Here is a 17,200-nt window from a genome sequence, read left to right as displayed (position 1 = left end):
CATATTATGCTGTCTAGTCCTAGTTTATAGCATGGTCTCCCTGACCTTGTGTACAGCATAAAATGTGATACCTCAATAATCTGATCTATGATTCTACTAATGGTGTCTATAATAAATCCTACAGAATGACAGTTCATCATAGTCTAACACTTCCTTGCTTACTTTCTTTTGTGTTTACTGTTGTGAAAGTATACATTTCACATGTACACATATGTAGCCATCCAGTAGTTTACAATTAGAGAGTCATATGGTATGAGAAACAAAAACAGAACCACAAAACTTGATTTGCTATCAAACATTAAAGCAAGACCATGTATCTAAGATTCTATAGCCAAAACAAATATATGGAAATCCAATTCTCATAAAATTTCTTAGTGGTCAAGTAACAAAAAGAATTGGTAGCTAATGTAGCTGCACTATTCGTATGCTTCCGTGATATCAAGTTTGACACAATCCTACCAAGTCCAGTGGAAAGTACCTAATTGACACACAGAACAACTTAAATCTTGATCACATCGATAATAAGAAATCACACTTTTGCAGTATCTGAACCTTTTAGTTACAAGTTACAACACCATGGAAACAAATTTAGACAGCAAAAATAACAAAATAGACTGGCAAAGGGACAAAATTCATGTTGTAAGCTCATAAACGCGATGAAGACAAAAGGATATAAAAAGTGATCAGACATCAGGAATAATGCAGGCAGTCAATTCAGAACAACTCTGAATTCTGAGATTATCCCCACTTCTCGTAAATGCCTAGTACTTTCATGGCTAACTCAAGGGAAAACCAATGAGCCTGGAAAGTTTTAAACATATGACACCAGTTAACTCAATGTCATCATCTTACTTTATCAGTTGCACAGTTAAGGTAAAGTTGTTTTGCAATCTTTATCACTATACAGATGAGGTTGTTTTCGGAGGTTTTGAAGACCTCCCTCATTCACATGTTCATTCAAAAGCATCAAAGCAAGTCTTCAAAAATTTTAAATATTGCTTTATCCGAACTAAAGTTGATTATTATGATCCATAAACTGGGTAGTACAGGCACCAAGCATTGTTAGTTTACCATCCATCTATCTAGAGATCATAAATAAATACAAATCAAATAAAGGCTAAAAAGTGAAAACATATAATAAACTTACTTCTTCAATTTCTTTCTTCTGGGAAGATTTAGAATCTGATGATCTCCAAGCAATGTAAAGTAACCTCAGCCCAAAAAATAAATATAGAACTGCAAAGAAAACAGAATTACAAAACTTGATTTGCCATCAAACATTAAAACAAGATCATGTATCTAAGATTCTATAGCCAAAACAAAAATATGGAAATCCGATTCTCATAAAATTTCTTAGTGGTCAAGTAACAAAAAGAATGGGTAGCATTACCTGTAGCTGCACTATTTGATGCTGGTGCTGGATCGAGAGTTATGTGATGTGAGAGCAAATCACCCGAGAGAGAGAGATCGCGAGAGAGAGAGCGGTGGCGTGGCGGTGGCTGTGTGGTGAAGGAAGGTTGGAGAGTCAGAGGAGATAGTATGGTGTGGTGGTGGGCCGGTGGCTGGCCGGAATTCGACACAGAGATGAGATGAGGGCTCGGTGAGGAAGGCTGCGCTTCAAGTTCGATCGAATCAATGGATCAGAAGTGAAATGGGAGATTGGACCTAAAAACAAATGAACGGTACAGATTAAATCCAAAACAATGAACAGTTGAAATAATTTTCTTATAATTAAAAAATATTATATATATAATATTTATTTTTGGTTCGGCATGGGAATACCGAAAATATGGAGATGCAAAACCGAATCCCATACCGAAAATTTCGGTTTGGTTCGGGATGATATACCGAAAATTTCAAAAATTTTGGTTTGGGATCGGGATTTTTTTGGTATGGTTTGGGATTTTTTTTCCAACCTTAGCATAAACCACTTGGTCTTCTCAAATGGGTGTTTTTCAAAGCCACACAGCAAGAATCCATTCCTGTTGCTTGCCAACTCTAATAGAATTCTAACCGATCACTCTAACGAGGAGTTAGATGCAGCCATAAAACAAGTAAGGTTAAATAATCGAGAATAAATTTTTAGTTGGAAATTTGATCTAAGAGAAGAAAATGGAAATTCATGGAAAATGTAATTGTATGTTGATAAGAGAATAATGGTTATGAATCATATGTGGAATGAAGGAATTTATATAAAGAATAGTGATTAATGTTAGTGAATTAAATTGGTAATGCAATTGTATGTTTTGATATTTAAAAATGTGGATAGTTTTGTAAGAAAATGAATTATTGAAGTAAAGAAATGTGATTAATGGTAATAAATTAACCACGATTTAAAATTGGGCCGACCAACGAAATTATTCCCGAAAAAAAATATTTCGGGGGCAGGGTGTTACATATATCATATAAATAAGTGTCTATTTACTCTTAAAAAAACAACTATACTTGTATTGAAAATTTGGGTTTATTATTTAACATATAATGTACAAAAAATATCACAATTTTTGCTTAATATTTTAGTGAATTTGATGGTATTAGATGAAGTTCAAATGATTACGAGTTCCTAGTACTTTGCAAAATATTTTTCGTAGGTTGTATGAATTTATGGTGAATTTAAAAAAAAAATTTGTGTCAAACATATGGTATAAAAAGTATTGGTTGAGCATACACTGTCTCTTTACTAATTTAATATTAGGTGTCCCAACCTGATTAGACAACAAATAAAAAAAGAAAAGAAAAATGAGGAGTTGATCAGTGGGAAATGGAGCGAGAAAGTTTTTTTTCTTTGTTGCAACCAAGGTTTAAGAACATCAGAGTCATGATGGTCTTTTATGTGTTTCTCATTGTATGAAATTAAATATTTCTTCTTGGTCTAAAACTTTTGTTGCACGACATTTGTACAGTCTTGATAGTCTTCTCTCTTTAACCATCTACCCAAATGGTTGGGTGGTCAAGTTCTTCACATGTGCTTCTTCGGGAGAACCCGGATCCTGAGTGAATCCTCCCCTAGTCACTTGTATAAAACATCAAAATAAAATAACAAATGATTTATTTTTACGAATAAAATAAAATAAAATAACAATGATTGTTTTGATTTACAAGGTGCAAGTGAACTTCGTTTCCCTATTTAAGCTCAAGCAGTGCACTAAAGGCTAAAGCCATTGCTATCCGTCTACCATGAGCTCAAAGCCACATGCAGCCATACTTTGCAGCCCAGGCCTGGGCCACCTCATCCCCGTCCTCGAGCTCGCAAAAAGACTTGTCATCCACCGAAACTTCACCGTGACGATCTTCGCCATCCCATCTCCTACTTCCAAGGTTGAGTCTGAGCTCCTCGAGGCAGCCACCACCCCCAAGTTTTGTGACATTGTTGACCTCCCACCGCCCGACATTTCCGGCTGTGTTGGCCCTGAAGCTACGGCCTTTGCACTCCTTGCAGTCATGATGCGTGAAGTACGACCTGCGTTTCGGTCAGCCATACTTGGAATGGAATCTTCTCTTCGTCTTACATTGCTAGCAGTGCATTGCTCGTAGCCTTGACTGTCTACGTGCCAGTTCTTGATAAAACAAGTGGATGGAGAGTACGCGGACCAGACTGAACCGCTGAGAATTCCGGGTTGCAAGCCGGTTCAGCACGACGACGTGCTTAACCCGATGCTGGACCGGAGTGACCACCAATATTTGGTATACGTAAGGATAGGTACTATAATTTGCTGAAGAGTGATGGGATTTTGATGAATACATGGGAGGACTTGGAGCACAAAACATTACACGCATTACGGGACGAGGCACTCTTGGGTAGAGTGGCTAAGGTGCCAGTTTATCCTATTGGACCATTGACGAGGCCGGTCCAATTGGCCGGTTGCCGGTCCAAGGGAGGAGGGCTTGTTTAAATGGCTAGACAAGCAACCCTGTGAATATGTGATATTTGTGGCATTAGGGAGAGTGGGGGCAGTGGCGAAGCCAGGATTTGTCGGGGGTGAGGGGGGGAACTTAAAGGGTGCAAGATTCAAAAAAATCACAACAATCAAATCCTTTTATAGTAATATCTTCCATGGTTTATGAATACAAACACATTATAATAGTTGCCGACAACGTTTCATACCATGAAAACTTTGCATAATAGGCTCTTTATAGTATCTTTATATTAATTAATTGTATAATGAGAAGAAGAAAAAAATCTTAGATTCTTAATCTTAGAGTAGAATATACCATATGAGTATATGACAAATAACTAATTAAACCAATCAATACCAATAATCATATAAATTATTCAACAAACAAAAATTCAATTAATCAATATCAATAATCAATTAATCTATAATCAAAAATTCAATTTTTACCCTAAATAACAATTTCATCCATCAATAATTATAGAATTTCTTATCAATAATCATAATATATAGTCATTAACAATGTTGATCAATTACTCTATGATTCTATATAAATTAAACAACATGTTGTATTAAATAATGAATTAGGGTTAGGGATAATATAAATTTGAAAATGAAAGATTTCATCTAAAAATTTGGAGAGAAGTTGCCAACCAAACCAAAGGATGACGCTTGGAAGTTGGCAGCAGGGAGGTCAGCTTGAACTTTTGAAGCAAGGAAGGCTAACAGGATGTTGCGGCTGGGATTTAGGGAGCTACTACTCTCCAGTTGGTTTGAAAGTCGGAAGGTAAGGGGTCTGGGATAGTGAAGGCAATGAGGGACGAGTGGTCTCCTTTAATTATTATTATTTTTTTAACTCAATAACCCAAACGATGTCATCCCACTGAAGGGAGTTTTTTAATTTTTTACCAGTACCTAAACGACGTTTTTTTGGCCTAGTTTTTACACAAAAAAAAAAAAAAAAAAAAAACAGGAACTTGCGTGCAGCAAAGCTGCACAACAGCAATGAACCCAGAAAACACAAACGTACATCATCACTTCCAATGGGACCAGGGGGGCGGAATCACCGCTCTTGGTCTTAATTTACGACGAGTGGAGGAGCGGACGTCATTCCTTACCCTTATGTAGCTTCGCCACTGAGTGGGGGGACCATGTCCTTTGAGCAGATGATAGAAATGGCTTGGGGGTTGGAGTTGAGTCAACAAAGATTCATTTGGGTTGTACGACCACCATCTAAATCCGCAGATGCTGTTTTTTTACACTTTAGGTAATTCTCAAACTTACCTAATATATATCACTAAATTTTAATTGTTATCTTTAGAGAAAAAAATCTTATTAGTGTAATGTACTGATTTACAATATTTTAGCATTATCGATATTGTGTTATATTTGATATTTTTATTTACATTTAGTACCTTTATTTAAGGAAATGGAGATGATGACCCATCAACCTATTTACCAAAAGGATTTTTGACCCGGATCCGTGACGTTGGGTTGGTTATGCCTCTTTGGGCCCCTCAAGTAGACATTTTAAGTCATCCATCAATAGGAGGATTTTGATCATATTGTGAACGGAACTCAAGCCTCGAGAGCATCACCAATGAAGTGCCGATGATCGTTTGGCCACTCCATGCAGAGCAGAGGATGAAGGCTAAAATTTTGACAGGGGAACTTGGTGTTGTGTCAGATCAAAAGTGCTACCATTGAAGACTGTGGTTGGGAGAGAAGAGATAGAGGAAATGATGAGAAAGATCATGGTGGACAAAAATGGTCAGGCAATAAGAGGTAGGGTTAAAGAGCTTAAATTAAACGCTGCCAAAGGATTGAGCGTAGGTTGTTCATCATATAATGCACTGTCTCAAATATCAAGTGGCAATCAAATAAAATGCTAAGGGAGTTGCGGAAAATGAAGGCTCTCAAATATGCTTCTTATTTTCAATATGCGTTTTAACCAAAATTATCTATGAGATTTGACTTAACTCCTCAGTTTAGTCCATGACATAAAAGTCGATAAATGTTATAGTGATCAAACTGATGAGTTAGGTCGATCTCAGCAATCATTTTACTTAAAAAGCCTTTTTCAATATTGTATGGTGAAGTTTAAGCGTCAATAATATATGGTTGAATGGTGTGTATTCTCTTACTTTTATGCAAACTAGCATCTCACAAACATGTGTAAAATGAATTTTGTTCTTTTGTTCTCAATCATACAAATAGATCTGGTCAAACACACATATATGTCCCCCTTTTAGGAGAGGTATCAATTCTGTTATCATACATGGATTAATATTCGTACTGCATAACTTGATTCATTGAAGTTTTCTTTAACACTCATGTTTGTTCTTAATTATGTCATATCCTACTCATATCAAATGAATGAGAAGCAGGTAGCTCGGCGTATAGACCTAAGACCATCTCCAATGGACAGGTCTAGGTCCTGAACGATAGGATTTCAGCCTCCCTAGCCAAGCCTAATTACGTGAATATCCTACCAATAAACATGCTAGAAAGACATACCCGGCTAATAGTTGCATCACTTCTAGGTAATGTTACAACACAAAATTCCCAACAAAATCTTAATTAAGGGTAAGCTATCAATTTGTTTTGGCTTGATTGGTTTGAATTTGATATACACACTTATGCAAAAGAAGATATTAAAACCGGTTTTGCGGATTGTTAAATAGGTATTAGGTAAGCTTGAAAATTTCTTTGTCTCACATCGAGCTTTGACGAGCTACACTAAAAGAGGAAATTAAAATAAGGAAAACTAATGAAAAAAATTTGAAAACTTTGAGTTGTAAATGACAAAAACGTGTTGTAAACGAATAGTACCAGGAGTGACTTTTTAGAGTAAAAATGTCATTTTTCATTAAAGTGAACAGTACTAAGAATGTTTCGTTGAAACTCCTATTAAAATATAACCTTTATTCATATTTTCCCTATTAAAACAGACCATTGGTTTCTGAGGGCTTCAAAATTGACTACAGAAGCACCTTCTGAACAACTTTATACATCAAAAGCCCAAAGCCCAAACTATGAAGGATAGTTAACCACGATTTTATTGCGACCCAATTCTTTTCTTTCTTGGTTAGATATTAAAACTTAGGGTAATTTACATTTTGCATTTTGAAGTTTGTGCTCAATTACAACTTCATACAACATTTTAAATATTTCAACCTCCTATATTTACTAATTATTTCATTTTAATTTCGTAAAACAATCTTAGTTTCTATTAGTTTCTCTGTTATTATGTAGAAGTCGCAGGTATGCACCTGAGTCCATTTGACATCAGCCACATTAATATTTTTTTTTTTTTTTGTGTCAGGCATGTGGACTTTCGCACACGAGTCAAGAGTGAGCCGACCAAAAAGTCGCACTGCAGGTGCACTCAACGTGGGCAATTGTTGTACATTGAATTTTCAACGACTAAATTTATGTGCCGTTAAATTTCTAACAGTTTTAAAATATTGAACTCATTCTTAATGACAAGTACATGGAGCGTATCATGGGCCGTTTGATTATGTAATGGCTATATCATCAATGGTCCATATTTTTTCAACTTAAAAATTGAAAAAATAAAGAAAATTAATCTATTTATATTCTTGGATAGTGACACATAGCGCGGCAAGATTAGTTAAAATTCTTATTGAAAACATATCTACAAAATTCTTGCAGAATCATAACACGCAACACTATGGGGATTTCTTAAAAATATAATAAAAATTCTATTCAGAAAAAATTGTAAATTTGGATAATGACATGTGGCATGACATAATTTGTTAAAAATCCTATTTGAAATAAAACATAATTTTTTTTAATTAATTAAAAAAATAGCTTTTTTTTAATAACTTTTTAATACCGATTGTCCTAATAATTCACTTACAATATAGAGATACACTCGGCCGGTTATTTACTAAAGTAATAATTGCTTTTGTCCAATTGCCTGAGCAATTACTGCAGTAGAGTTGCTCTAAGGCCTTATGTTTTAATATTATAAACTAATAATTATAATTATGTGTATATCAGTACATCAATATTGTATTATGACGTACCTTAAACCGTGAATCATGCACACATGTTTTGACTGATTGGCGTAAAAGCTTCGTACACTAATTCCATGATATTTGTTTGCGTAGTTGGTTTCTAGTTATGAATTATTATTAATTGTAAAAATGTCAAGGTAAAAAAATCTCACTAAATCTTGTAAGGGTTTATAAGAGATTGAGATACTCCCTATATTGCCAATTAGTTTTATGGTAGAATCTCAGTTTTCTTCATGGTAACAGAGTAGGTTGACCCAACAGCACGTGCTTCATGTTAGGCCTGGCATTTTGGACCCAACCCGTTAACTCGATCCGACCCAACCCGTTAATATTTGTATTTGGGTGGATACTTAACGGGTCGGGTCGTTAATGGGTGAACCCGTTAACAACCCGTTAAATAACGGGTCACTTTGGGTCAACCCGTTATACCCGTTAGGACTCGTTAACACCCGTTAGCACCCGTTAGTTGAGGATATTTTAGTAATTTTAGTAAAATCTTAATGACAAAAAATAAACTTTATGCAAAAAATAAAAATAAAAATAATTGTTAACGGGTCGGGTTCGGGTGACCCGTTAGCTTAACGGGTTGGGTTCGGATGACCCGTTAACTTAACGGGTCGGGTTAAACCCGACCCAAACCCAATAAATCCGACCTGTTTACAGGTCTACTTCATGTCATCCAATTCGTGTTGTCCACGTGTTTGTCTTGAAAATTCGTCACAAATGAGAAAGCATGTGAGAATGTGAAGATAAAAGAGTCTCACATTAATGAAAGGAGAAACCTGTAAGGGCTTATAAGAGATTGAACTACTCTTCATATTGTCAATTGAGTTTAGGGAATTTTAACAAAAAACTCCCGGTACTGTTCATTTTAACGAAAAATTATATTTTTACACTAAAAAATCAATCATGGTACTATTCACTTTACCCTTTATTTTGTTCTTATCGTTAAAACTTAAAGTTTTCAAGTCATTTTCATTAATTTTTCTTTGATTTTATGATGAAACCTCAAGTTTCTTCGTTAATAAGTTCTATCAAAATTAAAGGTTGGTGCGGAGTCTCTTGTCTGGGAGGGGGTGGTGACAGCCGACTTGAGCAGGAAAGAGAATTAATTAAGAGAAGAAGATTATGGATTCAATTTCATTCCAACATTTCTCATATTTACTCATATGTAAGAAATTAAAAGAAAATATGAAATTAAATTAACCAGAAGAAAATTATTGATCTGATTGTCATAGTTTTATTTCTCGGTAACATATCATAGAAAGATATTTTAAGAGGAATGAAAGAGATAAATATGATTGTACCTATCACTGATGCCGATCCTTCAGTAGCATTTCATATGAATACGCCTCTTGAAATAATACGCAATTAACGACACCCAGAAAGCTCCCCTACAGAAAAGTATTTGTCACCTCTTCAAATAAAGATAAAAATTGCCACGAGACTTGGCTTTCCTTGCCAGTTAATATCTGTCATCTTTGAGCGGTGGCCATATAGAGCAAGAGGGGCGGTCGTCCTTTCGGTCGTAAAAAAGATTCATGAAACATTAAGAATTTGTCCCTTAAAATTTGCACCGAAGGTATTTGACAAAATGTTTAAATGAAATTCAAGTGTGTTACCGTCGCTGTCGCTATACTGCACTTAGCTCTATGTGAGAGGGCAAATTTATATTTTCTTTTAAATTATTGGTGATTGCAACCTAGATCATCTTTACTAATTAATAAAACATTCATTGTCAACCAAAATCCTATGAAATTATCAGTTTAACACTTTAATTAAAACAAAATATGAATAAGAAATATGAGGCAAAAATGAAATTTCACAAAACCAAATTTTGTTGTTTTTTTTCAAAACATCACCTACATGTAATCCTAACATCTCTAATTAAAAAAAAAAAAAATTCTCACTCCCACATTCTCTATCACTCTCTTCCTCTCTTCCTCTCTTCTTCTATTTCAAAAACAAAAATAAAAAATTGTGCGTGTGCCCATATGCTAGTTAAAGTGAAGCAAATAGGCCATTAAAGAAATACAAACTTTTGATTTTATGTTTCATTTTCTTTATGAGATTTGTATTGGGAAAATGAGTTAATTATAAAATGCATTTGTTTGGACCCAAATTTACACCATCGGCCTGTGTAATCAAGGCCGTTGAGTAAGCATATTTTTCAATCGTCGGATAGAAAAGTGAAGATATTTTTGTTAAAGGATAATATTATGGTTTTTGTCATAGTAATTATTTTGTAATTTGGATTATCTTAGCATTATATCTACGAACAAGTACAATTCGAGTGAACTTGGGATTATTGCTATTAGATTGGAGAAACTTGGTAGATGAGGTTTGAAAAGTCATGGTGCATGCATGGATGGATTATGGAGAAGTCTAGATAGGCTTGGTTTTTTATGGTGATGTGATAAGTCTAAGATTTAATAGTCTTGGATAACGATGACAAGCCTAGATAGGCTAGGCTATGGTGATAAGACTTTTATTTGGATAGGCTTTTGTGAAGTTTGGAAAATCGTGAACATCTATCTGAAGGATATGGTAGTTCTTTGATGTGGATTAGTTTTTGTTCCGTGGAAAAGAATTGCAGTTGGACTCTACAAGCACCATCAGGTTGTGCCAGGTAGATATCCAACGCTATAAATACATGAAGGCTGTGCAACGTTGAGGGACTCCAGTTCAACACACAAACTGCCATGCGCAAACCCTCGCTCTACGCAAAACCTCCAAACATCTTGAGATTTTTTATTTTCTTTTTCGCCAACACATTTTAGTTTGGATAAACAACACTGTGAAGGGAACCGGTGAACATCTTCAGTTTGGATAAACAGTACTGTTGCCTTAGAATCAGCCGACCATGGAGCACATTCAGTTTGGATAAACAGCACTGCGTCAAGGTCGACTGGTTATCTATCCAAGTCTCGGTCGAGAAGAATTTTTGAATCCTTATTGGCAGAGGTCATCTCATTAGCCTTTTCGGCGAAGTGAGGTGTTACAAGTTATTACATTCGACACATTGAAAGCCGAATTTGATATTGAACTTCGTAGAACTAGCAGCTTTGTCTTCAGGCTCTAGAACCCGAAGGCCGAGAGTGTTCATTTCTCGGCCACAGTCGCGAGATTCAGAAGTCAGCAGCGCACCCAACGCAACATCAACAAATTTTACTCCTCGGTCGAGCTTGGTCGACGAGTTGGCACACCCGCATACAACCAAAAGACGTAGTTAGCTAATTAGTTACTCGACCTGCGCGCCACATAGGCTTGGTAGTTTTTAAGGTCAACAACATTACAAAAATAAAAATCCTAAAACGAAAATAAAAATAAAGTACGGGGTGGAATATGCATGCTGATATGGACATGAGGTTAAGGAATTTAATTTAATTTTTAATCTTAGTTAAGGTATTAATCTAAAAGTAATCTTGTCCAACGATTTTAGAGCAAAGATTATTTTGATTCGCTCGTTGTCCCTATTTAAAGCTCAACCGGTGCACTTTTGTTCAAAAAAAAAAAAAAAAAACCCCAACCGGTGCACTAAGGGCTAAAGCCATCACTCTCCTTCTACCATGAGCTCACAGCCACATGCTGCCATACTTTGCAGCCCAGGCCTCGGCCACCTTATTCTCGCCTTCGAACTCGCAAACGACTTGTCACCCACCGGAATTTCACCGTGACGATCTTCGCCATCCCATCTCCTACTTCCAAGACTGAGTCTGAGCTTCTCAAGGCAGCCGCCACCCCCAAATTTTTTGACATTATTGAACTCCCACCGCCCGACATTTCCGGCTGTGTTGGCCCCGATGCTGCTGTCGCTACCCTCCTTGCAGTCATGATGCGTGAAGCACGACATGCGTTTCTGTCAGCCATACTTGGAATAGAGTTTTCTTTTCGTCCTATAGTGCTTATCGTGGACCTCTTCAGCACCGAATCTCTGTCTATCGACGACGAGCTTGGGATTCCTAAGTACGTTTACATTGCTAGCACTGCATGGTTCATAGCCTTGACTGTCTACATGCCAGTTTTTGATAAAGAAGTGGAAGGAGAGTACGTGGACTAGACTGAACCACTGAGAATTCCGGGTTGCAAGCCCGTTCAGCCTGAAGACGTGGTTGACCCGATGCTGGACCAGATTGACCAACAATATTTGGAATATGTAAGGATAGGAACTAATTTCTCGAAGAGTGATGGGATTTTGATGAACAGATGGGAAGACTTGGAGCACAAAACAATAGATGCGTTACGGGATGAGGGACTCTTGGGCAGAGTGGCTAAGGTGCCAGTTTATCCCATTGGACCATTGACGAGGCAGGTCCAATCAGCCGGTTCAACCTCAACCAGTATAAGGGATGAGGGCTTGTTTAATTGGCTAGACAAGCAACCTTGTGAATTTGTGATATTTGTGTCATTAGGGAGTGGAGGGACTGTGTCCTTGGAGCAGATGACAGAAATGGCTTGGGGTTTGGAATTGAGTCAACAAAGATTCATTTGGGTTGTACGACCACCGGCTAGATCCGCAGATGCTGATTTTTTCACTTCAGGTAATTTTCAAACTTACCTAATATATATCATCAATTTTTAATTGTTATCTTCATAGAAATTCTTATATATGTAATGTACTAATTTGTAGTATTTGATAAATTATTGATATTGTGTTACAATCGATACCTTCACTTACATTTAGTAACTTTATTTAAGGAAATCAAGACGATGACCCATCAACCTATTTGCCCAAAGGATTCTTGACCCGGACTCATGACGTTGGGTTGGTTGTGCCTCTTTGGGTGTCTCAAGTGGACATTTTAAGTAATCCATCAATAGGAGGATTTTGGTCGCACTGTGGATGGAACTCAAGCCTCGAGAGCATCACCAATGGGGTACCGATGATGGTTTGGCCACTCTATGGGGAGCAGAGGATGAACGCTACACTGTTGACTGAGGAGCTTGGTGTTGCTGTCAGATCAAAAGTGCTACCATCGAAGAAAGTGGTTGGCAGAGAAGAGATAAAGGAAATGGTGAGAAAGATCATGGTGGACAAAGATGGTCAGGCAATAAGAGGTAGGGTTAATGGGCTTAAATTAAGTGCTGCAAAAGCATGGAGTGTAGGTGGTTCGTCATATAATGCACTGTCTCAAATATCAAGTGGCAATGAAAGAAAATGCTAGGAGAGTTGGAGAATGTGAAGGCTCTCAAATATGCTTGTTGTTTTCAATAGGAATTTTAACCTAAATGATCTTGAGAATTGTCTTAACTTCTCAGTTTAGTCCTTAACAATAAAAATGAACAAACTTTATTAGTGACCAAATTGAGGAGTTAGGTCAATCTCAACAACCATTTTAGTTAAAAATCTGTTTGAATATTGTATGATGATGTACAAACATCAATAAGATTATGGATTCAATTTCATTCCAACATTTCTCATATTTACTCATATGTAAGAAATTAAAAGAAAATATGAAATTAAATTAACCAGAAGAAAATTATTGATCTGATTGTCATAGTTTTATTTCTCGGTAACATATCATAGAAAGATATTTTAAGAGGAATGAAAGAGATAAATATGATTGTACCTATCACTGATGCCGATCCTTCAGTAGCATTTCATATGAATACGCCTCTTGAAATAATACGCAATCAACGACACCCAGAAAGCTCCCCTACAGAAAAGTATTTGTCACCTCTTCAAATAAAGATAAAAATTGCCACGAGACTTGGCTTTCCTTGCCAGTTAATATCTGTCATCTTTGAGCGGTGGCCATATAGAGCAAGAGGGGCGGTCGTCCTTTCGGTCGTAAAAAAGATTCATGAAACATTAAGAATTTGTCCCTTAAAATTTGCACCGAAGGTATTTGACAAAATGTTTAAATGAAATTCAAGTGTGTTACCGTCGCTGTCGCTATACTGCACTTAGCTCTATGTGAGAGGGCAAATTTATATTTTCTTTTAAATTATTGGTGATTGCAACCTAGATCATCTTTACTAATTAATAAAACATTCATTGTCAACCAAAATCCTATGAAATTATCAGTTTAACACTTTAATTAAAACAAAATATGAATAAGAAATATGAGGCAAAAATGAAATTTCACAAAACCAAATTTTGTTGTTTTTTTTCAAAACATCACCTACATGTAATCCTAACATCTCTAATTAAAAAAAAAAAAAAATTCTCACTCCCACATTCTCTATCACTCTCTTCCTCTCTTCCTCTCTTCTTCTATTTCAAAAACAAAAATAAAAAATTGTGCGTGTGCCCATATGCTAGTTAAAGTGAAGCAAATAGGCCATTAAAGAAATACAAACTTTTGATTTTATGTTTCATTTTCTTTATGAGATTTGTATTGGGAAAATGAGTTAATTATAAAATGCATTTGTTTGGACCCAAATTTACACCATCGGCCTGTGTAATCAAGGCCGTTGAGTAAGCATATTTTTCAATCGTCGGATAGAAAAGTGAAGATATTTTTGTTAAAGGATAATATTATGGTTTTTGTCATAGTAATTATTTTGTAATTTGGATTATCTTAGCATTATATCTACGAACAAGTACAATTCGAGTGAACTTGGGATTATTGCTATTAGATTGGAGAAACTTGGTAGATGAGGTTTGAAAAGTCATGGTGCATGCATGGATGGATTATGGAGAAGTCTAGATAGGCTTGGTTTTTTATGGTGATGTGATAAGTCTAAGATTTAATAGTCTTGGATAACGATGACAAGCCTAGATAGGCTAGGCTATGGTGATAAGACTTTTATTTGGATAGGCTTTTGTGAAGTTTGGAAAATCGTGAACATCTATTTGAAGGATATGGTAGTTCTTTGATGTGGATTAGTTTTTGTTCCGTGGAAAAGAATTGCAATTGGACTCTACAAGCACCATCAGGTTGTGCCAGGTAGATATCCAACGTTATAAATACATGAAGGCTGTGCAACATTAAGGGACTCCAGTTCAACACACAAACTGCCATGCGCAATTGTTCAAAAAAAAAAAAAAAACCCCAACTGGTGCACTAAGGGCTAAAGCCATCGCTCTCCGTCTACCATGAGTTCACAGCCACATGCTGCCATACTTTGCAGCCCAGGCCTCGGCCACCTTATCCCCGCCTTCGAACTCGCAAAACGACTTGTCACCCACCGGAATTTCACCGTGACGATCTTCGCCATCCCATCTCCTACTTCCAAGACTGAGTCTGAGCTCCTCAAGGCAGCCGCCACCCCTAAATTTTTTGACATTATTGAACTCCCACCGCCCGACATTTCCGGCTGTGTTGGCCCCGATGCTGCTGTCACTACCCTCCTTGCTGTCATGATGCGTGAAGCACGACCTGCGTTTCGGTCAGCCATACTTGGAATGGAGTCTTCTCTTCGTCCTACAGTGCTTATCGTTGACCTCTTCAGCACCGAATCTCTGTCCATTGGCGACGAGCTGGGGATTCCTAAGTACGTTTACATTGCTAGCACTGCATGGTTCGTAGCCTTGACTGTCTACGTGCCAGTTTTTGATAAAGAAGTGGAAGGAGAGTATGTGGACCAGACTGAACCGCTGAGAATTCCGGGTTGCAAGCCCGTTCAGCCCGAAGACGTGGTTGACCCGATGCTGGACCGGATTGACCAACAATATTTGGAATATGTAAGGATAGATACTAATTTCCCGAAGAGTGATGGGATTTTGATGAACACATGGGAAGACTTGGAGCACAAAACAATAGATGCGTTACGGGATGAGGGACTCTTGGGCAGAGTGGTTAAGGTGCCAGTTTATCCCATTGGACCATTGACGAGGCAGGTCCAATCAGCCGGTTCAACCTCAACCGGTATAAGGGATGAAGGCTTGTTTAATTGGCTAGACAAGCAACCTTGTGAATCTGTGATATTTGTGTCATTAGGGAGTGGAGGGACTGTGTCCTTGGAGCAGATGACAGAAATGGCTTGGGGTTTGGAATTGAGTCAACAAAGATTCATTTGGGTTGTACGACCACCGGCTAGATCCGCAGATGCTGCTTTTTTCACTTCAGGTAATTTTCAAACTTACCTAATATATATCATCAAATTTTAATTGTTATCTTCATAGAAATTCTTATATATGTAATGTACTAATTTGTAGTATTTGATAAATTATTGATATTGTGTTACAATCGATACCTTCATTTACATTTAGTAATTTTATTTAAGGAAATCAAGACGATGACCCATCAACCTATTTGCCCAAAGGATTCTTGACCCGGACTCATGACGTTGGGTTGGTTGTGCCTCTTTGGGTGTCTCAAGTGGACATTTTAAGTCATCCATCAATAGGAGGATTTTGGTCACATTGTGGATGGAACTCAAGCCTCGAGAGCATGACCAATGGAGTACCGATGATGGTTTGGCCACTCTATGCGGAGCAGAGGATGAACGCTACAATGTTGACTGAGGAACTTGGTGTTGCCGTCAGATCAAAAGTGCTACCATCGAAGAAAATGGTTGGCAGGGAAGAGATAAAGGAAATGGTGAGAAAGATCATGGTGGACAAAGATGGTCAGGCCATAAGAGGTAGGGTTAAGGGGCTTAAATTAAGTGCTGCCAAAGCATGGAGCGTAGGTGGTTCGTCATATAATGCACTGTCTCAAATATCAAGTGGCAATGAAAGAAAATGCTAGGAGAGTTGGAGAATGTGAAGGCTCTCAAATATGCTTGTTGTTTTCAATAGGCATTTTAACCTAAATAATCTTGAGAATTGTCTTAACTTCTCAGTTTAGTCCTTAACAATAAAAATGAACAAACTTTATTAGTGACCAAATTGAGGATTTAGGTCAATCTTAGCAACCATTTTAGTTAAAAATCTGTTTGAATATTGTATGATGATGTATAAACATCAATAAGATATATGGCAAAATGGTGTGTATTCTCTTACTATTGGGCAAATTACATGTGCAGAATAAATTTTGTTCTCTTTTTGTTCTCAATCACACCAATTGGTCTGGTCACACACACACACACACACACACACATATATATATATGGCTAACTCGCGAAAATGGTTCCTGAGATTTGCATAACTCTTCATTTTGATTCCTGAGATTTCAAATCAATATAAATGACCCTGAGATTTTCCACCATCCATCATTTTGGTCATTCCGTTAAAAACTCCGTTAAGTGTCCCAGAGCTCTTGGCCGGAAGTTTGGGCAATTTTCAAAGCTTCGTAACTCAATCGTTTCTTAACCAAATTCGACCCATAATATATCAAAATGAAGACAGGAAAGTGTAGAATAAGATTACACCTA

The 17,200-nt window shown here is 36.9% G+C and overlaps 1 protein-coding gene, 1 long non-coding RNA gene and 2 pseudogenes across 2 annotated transcripts; 3 read left to right on the top strand and 1 right to left on the bottom strand.

Moving 5' to 3' along the window:
• Positions 1 to 343: 343 nt before the first annotated feature.
• On the bottom strand, positions 344 to 1,660 carry LOC103401858 (uncharacterized). Its single transcript, XR_523968.3, has 3 exons — positions 1,391 to 1,660; positions 1,148 to 1,236; positions 344 to 801 (listed from the first exon to the last, which is right to left on the bottom strand). It is a non-coding gene; the product is annotated as an uncharacterized lncRNA (long non-coding RNA).
• Positions 1,661 to 3,128: 1,468 nt separating this feature from the next.
• LOC103402404 (anthocyanidin 3-O-glucosyltransferase 5-like) lies at positions 3,129 to 6,028 on the top strand (annotated as a pseudogene).
• Positions 6,029 to 10,601: 4,573 nt separating this feature from the next.
• LOC103401833 (anthocyanidin 3-O-glucosyltransferase 5-like) lies at positions 10,602 to 13,348 on the top strand (annotated as a pseudogene).
• A 1,408-nt stretch (positions 13,349 to 14,756) lies between these two features.
• On the top strand, positions 14,757 to 16,840 carry LOC103401840 (anthocyanidin 3-O-glucosyltransferase 5-like). Its single transcript, XM_008340554.4, has 2 exons — positions 14,757 to 15,951; positions 16,109 to 16,840. Exons 1-2 carry the CDS (start codon positions 14,979 to 14,981, stop codon positions 16,573 to 16,575), a joined length of 1,440 nt encoding a protein of 479 aa, XP_008338776.2. The 5' UTR covers positions 14,757 to 14,978; the 3' UTR covers positions 16,576 to 16,840.
• The last annotated feature ends 360 nt before the right edge of the window (positions 16,841 to 17,200 follow it).

This window comes from Malus domestica, chromosome 02 (assembly GCF_042453785.1).
Source record: "Malus domestica chromosome 02, GDT2T_hap1".
In the NCBI taxonomy this organism is placed as follows: Eukaryota; Viridiplantae; Streptophyta; class Magnoliopsida; order Rosales; family Rosaceae; genus Malus; species Malus domestica.
Note: the sequence above shows the minus strand (reverse complement) of the source record. Positions and strands in the feature narration are given on the sequence as shown.

What these genes read in the sequence shown, in the direction of transcription:
- LOC103401840 (XM_008340554.4), top strand. Translation starts at nt 14,979, where the DNA reads ATGAGTTCACAGCCACATGCTGCCATACTTTGCAGCCCAGGCCTCGGC. An exon ending in TGCTGCTTTTTTCACTTCAG is followed by an intron (nt 15,952 to 16,108) that starts GTAATTTTCAAA and finishes ATTTTATTTAAG; the next exon opens with GAAATCAAGACGATGACCCA.